The sequence below is a fragment of the Streptopelia decaocto genome (genome assembly GCF_964273445.1).
Source record: "Streptopelia decaocto genome assembly, chromosome: 10".
In the NCBI taxonomy this organism is placed as follows: domain Eukaryota; kingdom Metazoa; phylum Chordata; class Aves; order Columbiformes; family Columbidae; genus Streptopelia; species Streptopelia decaocto.
The window spans coordinates 11465763-11480374 of NC_138665.1; the positions used below are offsets into that span (position 1 = coordinate 11465763).

At 45.6% G+C, this 14612-nt stretch overlaps 1 protein-coding gene across 1 annotated transcript in view; it reads right to left on the minus strand.

The window, feature by feature from the left end:
- NRK (Nik related kinase) overlaps positions 1 to 12124 on the minus strand; it is a 101227-nt gene extending 89103 nt beyond the window's left edge. The window contains exons 1-2 of the mRNA XM_082061808.1: positions 11462 to 12124; positions 6565 to 6630 (exon numbers count right to left, since the gene is read on the minus strand). Of these exons, the coding sequence (XP_081917934.1) occupies positions 6565 to 6630; positions 11462 to 11518 (123 nt within the window). The 5' untranslated portion in view covers positions 11519 to 12124. The remainder of the gene's footprint in view (positions 1 to 6564; positions 6631 to 11461) is intronic.
- Between the last annotated feature and the right edge of the window lie 2488 nt (positions 12125 to 14612).

A 14612-nucleotide genomic window follows, 5' to 3' on the forward strand; every position in this document is an offset into this window, starting at 1 on the left:
GTTAGGTTATGCAAGACAATGTCAAACAGCCTTGGATATTTCCAGCAAGGGTGACTCCACCACCTCCCTGAGAAACCTATTCCAATGTTGACTTGTTCTCATGACTAGAATTTTTTTCTTATACCCAGATGGAATTTCCCCTGAGCAACCCAGGCCCGGTTCCTCGTGTCCTGTGCACCCCTGTATTAGCATCTTCTATACAAACCATCGTTGGAGCACTTGAAGACTGTGACTAGATTGCCTTCAGCCTTCTCTTCCCTAGGCTGAAAAAAATCCAATTCCCTCAGCCTCTCCTTCTTCATGCATAAAGTTCTCCAACCCTCTAAATGCTTTGGTGGCCATCTGTTGGACCCTCTCCAGTTTCCCAATGTCACTCTGGAACTGGGGATACAAAGATGGGACACAGTATTCCAGGCATGGCATAACAAGAGCACGGGAAGCAATCACACCCCCTGATTTGTTTGCTATGCTCTTGCTGATGCAGCCCAAAACATGGTTTGCCCTTGTTGCTGCCAAGGTGCAATGCCAGCTCCACGTTTCTCCTGATGAGGACGAAAAGGACCAACGTGGTGGCGTGCAAGCTTTAAATAAAGTATGTAGAGATGTATGAGAATGTATCTAGGAGCTGCAGGAAACTGAGAGAAGAGGAAGAAACACATCTAGTAGTATGCAGACAGGTGTTACTAAAAATCAGAGGCATGAAGAAGATAAATACTGAAATACCAGGTCACACCTCTCTAGTGTATTAATGATATTACACTAAGCTTTCAAGGCAACCCATTCATAAGCACCACAGCATTTCAGGTCTTATTTCAATGGCAGTAGCACATATTAAGCTCAGACTTATTCCTGAAAGAGATCCCTGTTGCCAGGATTAGCAGACAATCTGCATTATTTGTTCACACTACTGAACAAAGGATCTACACAATGAGTTGTTGACTCCATCCAGTACACTTCAGCAACACTTCTTTATACACTGCTGCCAACAATCATTAACTTGTTTTTCATGTGGACAAGATAATCAGCTATGCTTCTAAAAACCCAAATAAAGAAAATGAATAGCCAAACAAGCACTTCTACCAACTGCTAGTGAAACAGAAAGTAGCGTTTTGTCGTTTCTGTAAAGAACAACTGATTTCCCTACTTGAGTCATCAAAATCTCAGTGCCTTGAAGGCTACGATTGGCTTGAAAACTGTTACTGACCACAAACGATAACAAAATACCCCAAGACAACACAACATTTTTAACGTCTCTGGTTGTGGCAGTTTGGAGACTCTGAAATTGCATTTCGGCCCCAGGACACATCCTTCAGAAGATGGCTACTTCTGACCTACCCCCACAAGGGATGGGTTTGAAGTTTTCAGCTTACACACATTCACCTTCTGGGTTGAACTGAACGTAACTGTAATGTTTCTTACATTTAGCCTTCCAGTAACTGCCTGAGGTGCTACAATCAATTCAGGTTTTCAACAGAGTCCACAGACATTAACACTTCGTAACTTAGCATGGTCTTGTGATTCTTTCCATGCAGTACCAATTCTCAAATAAAATGCTTTGCTTCCCCCCACCCCTCCCAACTGGGTCTCAACTACTTCAGCCAGCTATTCAATGAAATTAATTAAGAAGAACTTAGCAGACTTTCAAGTTGTTTAAGATAAACTGAAAAGTCATATTTATGCTTCACTACACTCCTGCTACTGTACATCAAAAATAAGTAACTCATAACTCATGTCAACAATTGAAGCATGATCCAATGCCAACAGGCAGCTGTAACAAACACCACACAAAACAAAACACAAACCCAACCATGCTTCCTCACTCAGACCTCCTTCCTTTTTGTATCCAAAATCTTATATGACTACACAGAAATAAAAATACTAGCTCTGCAGAGGCCCTAGAGGAAGGCAGGGTCACTTCCTCCCTCCACCAAGCTCCAGCATCAGCACTGCTTCATCCTCATCAGCTGCAGCACCGGGAAGCCACTTCTTCCTTTTTGATTCTCACAGTTCCAAACCAGAGCACCTCCCTCCAGTTCCCCATGCCCTCAGATTCCATTAAAGGCACACACAGTAGCTGCAAATCTGTCACAATTTATCATCAGCCCGCAAGATCATACTCCAAAAAACATCAGCCCCTGGAACTCACCAAAGACACTGACCTCTCGTTCCCATGGCCACTCAAAAACACTGACCCCAGGAGAGGGCTAATCCACATCATTAAGACAAAGGAAGTCAAAAGCCCCAGTCAGGTACCTCTTGAAATCAGAGAACACACAGATGGCACAGATGTTGCTGATGACCTCGTTTGGCCCATGAAAACATATTTAGAAGTATAAGGGCTCTCAGAGCACAGACAAATGAGTAGGATTAGGAGCAATTCCTCTTTATCTTGAAGACTAAGAAAACAAAGCAGCTATGAATTCAGTCTCCCAGTCTCTTCCAGAGCTCAAGAGCAATTATCTGACCCAAACACTTCAAAAATGGCACCCACTCCTGTTACCCCATCTCTCCCTTTCCCCATTCACCCATTAGAAAAATGACCCTGCACTGAAAATTAAAAGACAGAATATACTTTAACAGGCTCCTACTGAAGACACACCACTCAAAGAATATGAAATTAGTGGCTGAAGTCTTTGCAAAGAAAATATTTCAGCCCCCAAACTTATAGTTCAGCTAGCACTAAATGCACAAGCACAGACCAAGTGTTCTACATCAAGGGTGATACATGATCACTATCCAGCTCTTTATAGCAATAGAGTCCAACTGTGGATAAAAAAAACAAGGCAGCCATGTAATTAAACCTCTGAAGGTAATGGGAGTAGGCAAAGAATTATTCAAATCGCGCTGTCAGGTCTCGACAGCCATACCTACACTGCAAGATCCAGCCTCAAGCACACCAAGAGCAGAGCACACAGCCACAGACATTGGCTGCACAATGCTTTCAAAGGTACCACCTTTGACAGTACACCATGTCACAACAACATAGCAACTACGAGCAAATAAATAAGACGGTATTTATAAATCTTCTAGATCGTTTTCTGCAGTTTTACTGCCATTCCAAACAACACTCAATTCAAGCTTCCCCAAGGCACCGCGGCTGCAGCCCAGGGAGGAAGCAAAACTGAAGAACTTGTGGCTGACACCTTCAACAATCTCGCTTCCGCTCAGTTGACACCAACTTACGCAAAGCAAAACCTTGCTCTGCCCTGTTTGAAGGTCCTTAGTGATCAGTAGCTCTAAAAAAACCCCCAAAGCCTGGCCTTCATATTTTGGAGAGCAAGCCCATGTGCCCCTCAGAGTCCTTGTGGCCCCTGGTGTTGAGGGCTCCCAGGAAGATGGACAGCCCTTGAATAAGCAGTGCATGGGAAGTTCAGAAACTTCTCTTTCCCACATGCATTCAATGGAGGTGGTGCAGAGACTGGACACAATCTGACCTTCAGCACTTCAAAGTTCAGGAAACAAAGGCACGAATGAGTATATACCCGCAGTTTTCCAGCCACCAGCAAATGCGCTACTTCCAACCGCCATCAGAGAAGACTTGCTGCTACCACCTTCCACGACGTTACTCAGAATCACCTCTTACATAGTGTTGTTCTTCATATTTCAGCTCCTGGAAGCCAGCAATTAACTGAAAAACTCATTTGTCATTTCAAGAGATAAACGAAGCCAAAGTCGCATGATTTCTGGGTACCTGGGTATCTGATTTTCTAATATCTAATTCATACTTTCCAAAATGCTGAAGTTGCCAGTACTGGCTTATTTATGGCCTACTACTTCATAAGTTGTCAAAAAATCTGCTAGCTTTTAGTCAGTTATTATATGCAAATCCCAACTTTATATCATTTCTAGACAGCTCTAGCATTATCATGAGTAGAATTTATATCTCTTCCATTTCACTTAAAAAGACACTGAATTGGAACTAGTCTGGAATAATTCAGTATGAACAATACTCTCCTTCAATAAATCTGTTAAACATTGTTTTCCAAATCTAATGATGAATCCTCTAAATTTTATTTTCATTTTTATGGAGCTGCATATATTAAAACATATAGCCTTATGAATCATCTCCACAGCCAACCAAGCAATTTAGTAATCTTGGACATAGTTTATTTAGCCTGAAATAAGCTTTGCTTTGATTATGTGCAAACTACTATATGTATCTATTTCTGAATGTATGGAAGATTCTGACACCTCTGGAGAATAAATAAGTGCTCTAACGACATGAGTACATTATATGGATAACTGAGATTACTTTATAACTTAAATATTTATGATCACAAGCCTATATTAGACAACCTACAAAATGATTCCAGCATTCCCTAATTCACTCCATCTGTCCTAGCATTGTATAGATTGAAGGACATTTTACACAGCAGTGAAACAGAAAAGCGAACACCATAGCCTAACGTTTTATGGTCACTTTGGAAGCAGTTGTTCCACTGCAGCTGCCCTTCTTCAGAGAAAACGGACATTTGATCTGGCTGCAAGGGTAGCACTAAGAAGATACCACCTGAGTACATTCAGTGGAGCTCAGCATCTTCTGCAGATGTATTTCCAAAGACTTTGGACCGTGTGAAAACTATTCGCAATGGAGACCAAGCTGACCACCTGCAGTTTGGGGCACGCACTCTGTATCTGTTCACCTCAGCTGTCATCATCTGTCTCCTTCAGCGGCACAGCTCACTGTCATCCTCCCGCCACGAGCAGCTCCATCCCCTAAGCAAGCCCCAGCAAAACATCCTATGTTCAGTGATCACATGTGCTTATACAAGCAAAGCCTTTGTTATGGATGTGCTTGCACAGAGCCAGGGTTACACGCAGTCCATCATTTCTCTACCGTGTGATGCACGTGCACAAAGCTTTCCCTCGGTGCCCTCAGCCTTGCAAGACCCCGTCTCTCAGTGCCTTGCTTAGATGTTGCAGCTACTCCAAGAGCAGTATGTGCCAAGACTCAAAGCACACGTTATCCAGAGCTGTCAGACCCTCGTCTCTTGTGTGCTCAGTGGAGAACAGCCTCTCGGTACAATTTTTAATTGTCATTGTCAATATCTCTTACACATTTGGGCAACTAACATTCTAGTGAACCAGACAATAACTTAAAATATTTTATTTTGCAGCAGAAAAGCAAACTGTGTTGCTCCTTCCTGTTTCTGCCATGATTAAGCAGCTGATTCACTCTCAACATCTTTAAAAGATGACTAAATTGGATTTTTTTTATCTCCCAATACAGAACAAATCCAGTCATGAAAAGGGCAACTATTTCAGAGGCCATATGGGAGCTTTAGGATCTTTTTACATATAAAAACCCCTGTGATTATGCTAACAACAGCACCCCTGAATGTCTCCTGGCTTCTAATCTGTCCATGTGAATCCCTGAGCCTCTATTTTTAATTTAGTAGTACTGACCTTAGTATGTGAATGACAATGTCAGAAACAACAGAGTTAATCACAGCAACAAAGAGTTACATGAGAAAGATCCTGCTTCTTACATAAAAATGTATTTTAGAAAAGTAGTATGGGGAAACAGAAACTCCCCAGAACTGCTTCTGTAGAGGACTTTCCAGAATCTTTGAGAGAGTATCTATAGCTTCAAAGGGAAACCAGAGGTGTCCATCCACCAGAGGATGGACACCAAAACCTAACACACATGCAGTGCACTGGAATCAGAGAAAGATGAACAGTCCTGCATTCCTACATCGGGGCCCCTTCTGCATTCTTCCTGCGATGGGGGATCAATGCAGAAGAGCCTGCACTGATACAAAGGCTCGTCATGCGGGAGCTTGTCAGCAGCAGGATCTGAGGGAGAAGCAAGACCAGACAGCTTCCTCCAGTGCCATTCCTCATCCAACCGGCCTCCAACGGTTCAGCAGCACGGCCTTTTCCTTCCTCCATCTTCTTTGTCCAAATGGGAACAACACAGACTCCATTCTCTATTTTATCATGTGTATTTTTTCTTCTTAGATCATTCTTAGGAAATGCTTCACAGTGAAAGACCACTTTTCTAGGCTAGTTCTTATAACTAAAGGTGTGCATTGCACAGTGTACATAGCATGTTATGACAGACCACATTTGATAGTTTCTTGAGTGGTAGTTCTGCTTTGATATCACAGTGACAAAACTAATAACAGAAATGAAAACTTTCACAGCCTGCCTGCCGAGCAGGGATAATTCACACCTCTGTCTTGAAAAGCACTGCTGTTTTAGTCTTGGCTGAGCTCTCCACTCAATCCCAGCCCAAATTCAGCCATCACTGATGTTAATTTGTGCCAGCTACCTATTAAATAATTTTGAAGGGAATATGAAGGGATATAAAAGACAAGGCAGAGGGAAATCAGTACACAAGCCAACACACTTTTCTGACCTGTGGCAGCAAAGAGACGTGAAAACAGCGCAGAATGAGGGGTCACCAAGTTTCACAGGTGACACCATATTGCATTACACAGAAAAGACAGCAAGACAAAGCAGGCTGTTACTAGAACAATATTGTCCACCTTCTTAAATAGTGCTCAGTTCTGCTTCAGGAAAAACAGCGTTACCAAGAATATCATAAAGAGGCATCCAAACCTTATAGACTTGTCCATATGTCCCATTTCCAACAACTTGCACCAGCTCAAATATTCCCGCAGGGTCCTGTAAAAAGCAGAAGAAATAACATTATTTGCAGCAGAGCAACCACTTCATAATGGAGTGTAACTGTACACAAGCAAAATGAAGATGTCTGTGGCACATCTAATGATCTGTATTACACACTAAAGGGGAAACAGCCAAATAACAGTATAAGAAATACGTTAATACTTAAGTTTTCAGTCAAGTTGCTCAAAACTCTATACACAAAACAACTCAGTGAAGATTTGTACCGTGGCGATATGGCAGATACAACAAATACATGCACATGTGTGAAGAATACAAGAATTCAATAGATTTAGCTTAGCAGTAGAATAAAGAATAAACTCTGGGCTTCCTAAGCCTTAAAACACTGAGCTAGTGTACAGGCTGAGCTGCTGCCTTCTGCTATGAAACACTTAGCACTAGCGACGTAACAAAGGAAAGAACCTAACTAACAGAATTGAAAAAGTACTATATAAAGCACTTGAGCCCGATTACATTACAAAAGGGAAATGTGCCATCCTAGGTAGGATGGTACAGGTAGGCTGAGAGTGCTCAGTTGTCCTCTTTGGAAAATATAACAAGGTGAATTTGACTGATGCATTTAAGTCCTGGCTTTGAACCCAAACTACATTGCTGTTAATTTACATGACAGATTCATGTGTCAGGTGATCAGTGTACCATACCGCATGAGCCAATTTTTGTTCTGTTAGTTTAGTACCAGTTGCTCTAAAACCAATGAGTGCAGATGTCCTTCTCCACTGACAAGATGCTGCAGCCTTTCAGATATAGAAAGACCATCTTGTTGCAAGACATGGGCAAGTAAATGTTCACTCCTGCATGACTGAGCACATTAAGAAATCTGTTGCTTCAGTTAAAACTCACTTGAGAGATTTATATAAAAACATTAAGAACTCAAGAGACCAGTTTCTTGGGTTTTGGCTGAGCCATTTGTCAGTCCACTCATTTCTGGGGATGATATCATTGAGAGATTTATATAAAATATTATTAAGTCCATGTGTCAGTTTTACCACATCTGGTTCAGCAATCTGTCATATCAGTTGATGCCTATTGGTACTGCTGAGGGATGCGATACAGAAAAACATTTTCTCAGAAGTACAGTTTCAATGAGCCTGGTTGCAGAATATTCCTTTTTTAAGGTATCAAGCGACTTCTCCACTCCACTTATATGTTGTTCTTTTAATACAAATAATACTTTCTTCATAGCTGTCAGGGAAATGTTTACTTAGGCAAAATCCCAGTAAGTGGAAATATACAAGCTCTTTTCTGAGTAGATTCTGCCTTTACTGGTACAACTGTCATGATGAATGGCAATGGCTTTCATTGTTGGAGCAACACAGCGCAGACTTCTACAACTGACAGTACTACCGAGTAAATTTCATTTTGCCTTTAAGTTAAATGAGGTTTAATCTTATACTTCCTGGATTGTCAACCTCACAAGACCTAAAACAAACAAACAAACAAACAAAACAACAACAACAAAAACCCACCACACACAAAACCCAAAAAAAACCAATTAGCATTGCATAAACCAGATCAAATTACTTACTTTTGACCCATGCACAGGCCAGTCTGTGTCATTTCTTTCCTACCTCTTATTTTTAAGACAAGATAATAAGTTATGACCTTCTAGACATAAACCCTAGTTTTATGAGCCATCACACAAAAGAAAAATCAATGGGACTGCTCATATATGGAGCTACACACAGGCATAAGAACGCCTGTAGCATTGGGATCTTCGTAAAATGCTTTGCTCCCTTCATTTTTCATTTCTGTTAGTCTTGGATATAAATTAGCCACACGCTTTGCCTCAGTAGTGCTGAAGTCAGCAATAATCCATTGCTGCTGCTGAAGCAACAGGTGGGTGCTACAAACCTCTGCCTCACGTGCGACCTTCCCACAGAGCCTTGGGTTGCACCTGTCCATGAAGTAAACCGCACAGCGGCTCTCTGAGGAGCTCTTCCAGACAAGGGTCTCCACACACCACATCTACGGTACCCTCCTCCATGGGATGCACAAGCAGCACTCCACTGTCACACCTCTTCTGTAGAAAGTAGCACTGCTGAATTAAGAAGTGTTCACAGTGCACAGAAACCTAGAGGAACATAAGCTGCATTTTTCAACTCAGAGTTTGCAACTGTCTCTTTCACTTAAGTGTGTGCTCTGTCCTCACTCTTCTCCTCCAAGCTTATTTCTTATGCAAATAAAATAATTCAATGTGCCTCAAAATCACGTTCTCTCTCTCCCTGCAATCAATTTCATTCTGATTTAGCATCCTAATAGCTTGCCTCTGAAGGTTCCAGACACTCTAGGAAAAACCTAGACAATTATCTAAATAAATGTTAGCATTAACTTTAATACAGTGAAAATCCTACCCTGTCCTTGCTAGCCAATTGAGCATTAACATCTCAAGCCTCTGCAGCTCTGAGCGCAGCCAAAATACTTCGCCATTTCTCTTCTTTTAATCAGGACACCATAGTGAACCGAGCCTTGCTAAGAGTCATAAAGGATATTAATCTGGGCTCTGACTTGGGTCCTTGGATTGCCCTTGTTTTCTTGGATACAGCACTGCATCGTTTGCTGGCATTCTTCACAATGGGCCAACTCCTTAATTATCTTGGAGTTAAGTATCATCTTTGATGTAGTGCTTCCTCTCAGCTACCATTTAAGCCCCGTGGTCCATCTAACCCTTCACCAGCCAGCCCATGCCAAATTGCAAGGTTCACTTTGACAGATGCCAAAACCCTGGCCTGAACATTCAGGTTAATTAATGTAATGCACTGTACCATATGGTGGCCTTCTTGCTTTCCTGCAAGTCATCTGCAGAGTACTCAAAAGGCAAGCGCAAGACTGCTGACCCAGAGGCACCCAGGCCACATCCATCTCCTCTGCAAGGCAGAATGAAAAACAATGCACGCAGCAAGAGACTGACTGAAACACATTTTTCACAATCTCTGCAGCTAAACAAGATACAGGTGTCTGAAGCTCATATTTTTCAGGGTCTCTGCACCTCAGCATGTAATGCAGACATCTGAGGCTTTTTAACCATCCCACTGCCCTGATCAGTCCAGGGCAGAAGCACTCAATGAGATGCTCCAGCAACATTTGGAAACTACAGCCCAAAGGGTCTCTTTCCAGGAAAAGGGGGAAGCCCTGGCAAACACCCACACGGAGGGCGCAAGGCCAGCTCGTGCAGCTCGCAAACGACCCCAGTCACAGTTGTGCCTCCTTGCTGGACCTCCCTACATCAGTGAGGCCTGGGGGGGCAGAGCTCCAGCAGCTCCCACTGGCCCTAGAGCACCTAAGATAAAGCAAAGGTAAACCATCTCTCTTTACATTATTTCTACAGAGCCCAGCCTCACCCACCTCTCATTTCCTGCTAAGCATGAACCCCAAGCTAAGGCTGTTGACATGTTGAAAAGATTTCCTCTGAGAGCACACAATTGTCCCTTTCCCTGTCAAGGCTGAAACTTGCCCTGGTTACAGCATCCAGGAGGTTTCTGCATTGGAGGGTTTTGACACAAAGCCTGCTGTCTAGTGTGCAGACCCGCTCTGTTTCAAACTTCCACTGGTTTGTTATCATTTATTTAAGGAGATAAGATTCATCTGGTAAAGCTCCAAAAAAAAGCTCTCATAATTTTGTCTTACTCCCCTGAGCAGAGCCAGGTTAAACTTCTGCTTGCCTAGCCAGGAGCCTTGTGGCATCTTTACAAACTTTACTGTCTCTGCTGCCTTTCTTCTCTCAGTCTCTGATCTGGAACACCCTCCTCACCATGTGATTACCGCAAAGGCTTCTCCCAGACCTCTTTTTATTTCTTTTTTTTTTTTTTTTTTTCTTTCCTCTCTGATATTTTTAGAAAGTAGTTTGCTTTGGTTTCACTGTCTGGGCTGACTGCTTTTTGCCACAATTGAACTCTTCCCTCTTCTTCTGTGGAGAGTGCCCCAGAAAAGAAACTGCCTTGGTTGGACTGGGTTGATAGGTGGTCAGCTTCTATATAAAAAAGCGAAATGGAACTAAGAGGCACCATACACAACCTTGTTAACTGTTTGTGGACATGAAACACTAAGTGTGGCTTTTAATGTTGCCAAAGTTTGGATTACGTTAAAAAACCAAAAGCACGAGAGCATAATGATAAAAATTCAGAGCAGATGAGGTGCGTGCTGGCTATTTTAGCTTTGTTAAAAAAAAAAAAAGAAGCCCCAAACCTCAACAAAAAACCACAAAAGCCAAAACCCCAGGCACATTTTTTTTTCCAGAAAATCCTCATTTCTCATTTGTTTTCTCTCCGCAGCTTCTCGGGACTCACATCACCTTTAGGAATGTCAGTAGGAATTATTTATGATCTCGGGACGGTGCCAGGCTCCGCGCAGGGCCGCGCTCCCGCGGGACGATCGTGGGACGATCTCGCCAGCGCAGGGACCGCGACCCCTGGAGCCCGCCCGCAGCAGGACAGGGCGAGCCGGGAGCTGCCGCGGAGCCGCACACGCCTCGTCCCGCACCAGCGGGGCCCTCGCCCCACCGCCAGCTGCTGGAACATCTGCCCTCCTTTTACTGGCGTGTGTGGCATCGCCCCGGCCACGCCGGCAGGGACACAGCCGGGTGTCCCACGGCCACCGCACAGGCACCCTGCAGCGCCGGCGCCTCTCCCCACGCGCGGCAGAGCCAAATCCCCTCAGATAAGGGAGAAAACTCGGGTGCAGCTTTGCACGCCTCAGCGGCGAGGAGCAGCCCCACGCCCGGCGGGTTTCACCGACCCGAGGACGCCAGCGACGGCGGGGCCGAAAGGGGCCCACGCAGCCCCGTGGGACGCCCTCCCCCGCCGCCCCTCCTTACCCGCAGCGCCGCCAGGTCGATGCCGTCCAGGCTGCGGGCGGCGCAGTCCCGGGCCATGGCGCTCCGGACCGCGGCGAGCCGGCAGCGGCGCCCCCGCCGCCCGAGCTAACGGTCCCACGGGCGGCCCACGGCGGCCCGGCCGTGCCCCAGCGAGCGCAGGGAGGCGGGCATGCCCGGCCGGCCGGAAAGCCCTCCCCGCTCGGCGGGCGCGGAGCAGCCCCCGGCCCGGGCGGCCGCCGCCGGCAACTTTCGCGGAGACAGTTCCGCGGGAAAAAAGTTTGCGAGGAAGTGACGTGCGGAGCCGGCGGGGGTCGGGGGGACAACACCTGCCGCCGGGGGGGCGGCCGCCGCGCTCCCCCCGCCACGCGCGCGTTCTCCCGGGTGTGCAGGCGCCGCCCCACGCGTGTCCCGCCGTGGAGGGCAGCGGGTTCGGAGGGTCCGGCCGGCACAGACAGCGGCCCGCGCCGCGGGAACCCGCACCGGCCACAGAGCGAAACAAAACCAGCACAAGCTAAAAACCCCAACAAACTACATTAAACAACAACAACAACAAAACCCTAAAACAGGAATGCACGCAAGCACTTCTAGACCGCTTCCCTCAGGTGACAAGCGCTGCAAATCCGAGCCCGTGGAGGGGACGGCAATGCCGCCCACCGCACCGAGCGCGGACCTGTCGCGGCGGCCAGAGCAGCCTCGGCCACGGGGGGAGCGCGGCCGCGCGGTCCCGCACACAGCGGGGTACAGGCAGCAGGAGGACCCTCGCGGGGCAGCACGGTGGGAACCCCCATGGCACGGCCCTCCCAAAGCGCTGCACCCAGCTTCGGGAGGCACCACGTTGCTATGAGCTCTGCTGCTCATTACAGACCCTTTCGCCCTGTAATTATGACCACGGAAAGAACTCAGTGTACAACTGCATTGTAGTGGGGTGGAAGGATTTGTGGATATTTTGGGGCTTCACATTTAGAGACAAAAAAATAAAGATTAAAAAAAAAAAAATCAGTAGAAATGCACATTACTTGAGATAAAGTCCCTGAACATGCCTGAAATGTACTCAGGGCTGGGACATTGGACCCTCACAGAGAGAGAGCAAAGTGGCTGAAATTCTGAATCAGTGTTTTCACAATCACAGACATGAAATCAAGACAAAGTGGTCAAAGCATCTTTGGTGCCTATTAGCACACTATGGCACATGCAATGCCAGCAGCGGAGTGGCAGTGTTGTAATAAAGGTATTTTGCAATTTCCTTGAAAGAAATGCTGATGCATCATTCAACTTCAAAGTATTCTTTTAAAACAGCCCATGCTGGGTATGCTCTCTGCTAAAGCGACCCTGGCTTTTTGCTCTCCATCTGCCTGTAGGCCAACTTATTGATGCTCTGTTAACTGACTTGAGGCCGATTGCTGCATTAAAGCATAAGTTTGTTGAAGAACTAAATGTGTATACTGCAGCTCTGCATGGCAGGGACAGAAAGCCCCACACAGTGACAGCCCAGCCCAAGCCCGAGCCCGAGCCCCTCTCTGTGCCCAGTCCAGCCACCCGCTCTCACCTGGGCAGTGCTTGGAAAATATTGGCCCTCACATCACCTTTGACAAAGTTAAGCCACAGTTTTGCTCCCCACTGTAGCCTTCCTGCCTTACATAAATCCATCATTAGCCTTTCTGCTTGTGTTATTTCTCACAATCCCTCTTTATCTCTTCTCTAACCTCCAGGCTGTCCTTTGTCTCCTGCCACTTTCCACTTCCTTCCTGCTTCCCTGGTGAGAACTGGAGTGAAACTCCCGGCTGTTGTCTACCAGACGCCCTCTCTCTTCCTCCATCTCTTAGACTCTTTGCTGAAATTAATCCTACCTGCCTCGCTCACCTGTGATGAGTGCGCCAACCTGAGGATTAATTCCACTTGACAGAAAGCTCTACTCAAAAATGATATGAAAATCTGGCTTTAGAAGTCTAAATATGGTTTGCAGTATTTCTGCAGGCAAGTGTCGGTATCTCTTTGCTACATGCATTTATCACCACCTTTCATTGTCTTCCCTCCACTGAACCCTGCTGCTGGTAGAGTTTCTGCAGGCACTCCAGTGTGCGCCATTGCAGGCAGAGCTACATAAGTGATTATTCCCTTGCTGCCGAAGAAGGCAGCGCATCTTTTCCCCACAAAGGCCTTGCAGGTCTAACAAAAGCAACAGCTGGTTTTGTCACTGACAGTCACAGTAGATCTGTTGAGAGTGAAAACTTCACCAGGGCAAGGCTACTTTTCAGAGCAGAACCAGATTTACCAGCCCCAAGTTTTTCATTGCCAGCCTGATGAGTGGTTCTGCCGAAACAGAAACTATGCTCCAAGTGTCCCCTGTAGTCTCGTGCCCTGCTTGCGCTCCAGCCCTCCCCAAAGCACTGCACAGACCGGGTGTTCATGCTATTGCTGACTTGCACATGGGCTGTCACACCTTGCTCTTCTGCATGAAGCCACGTGGCAGAATACCTCCCAGCAACTGGGAAATTGAATGCCTTAGCAGAACCCGAGTGCTAGTAAACGAGAAACCCACATTCATCTTAGCAGTAATAAAAAGTGAAAAGGACCCTCAAAAATAAATTCAATTTAAAACCCAACCAACCAAACAAAAAACCCAAACCCAACACACACAAAAGAAACAACCCAAACCCAGAACTCATAATACAACAAACACAAGATAATTAAATGCTTTCAGTACAGCTTTCTTCTCCAACAGCCAAGTCAAACCCCTGCAGCCAAATTCAGCAACCACAGACCTGAACATCAAAACTTTGAAAATACCTGTGTGCATGCAAAGGATGTTTTGTATTAAAAGGGAAGTGCGAGCATGAAGGGGGAAGAACTTCCTTTGTTTCAGCAAAGGAAATGCCATTGTACCCCAGAAGTACGGGGCTAATCCTGAGCTCTTCTGTCTGCATCCCACCCCCAAACCCGGATTTGTAGTACTACTAATAGTAGGTAGTACTACTAATAGTAGTTGCCCCTGCCAGGTGTGACACTCAGCAAAGGAAGACTGTTTAAGGATGAAGCCCAAACTGATATTTTGGCTTGTTTCCTTCAGCTTTGTTTTTGCTGAGGTCTCAGCTACAGGTGTGAAGCTGGCAGAGAAAAAAAAAAAAAGAAAAGATAACTCTTAAGAAAACAG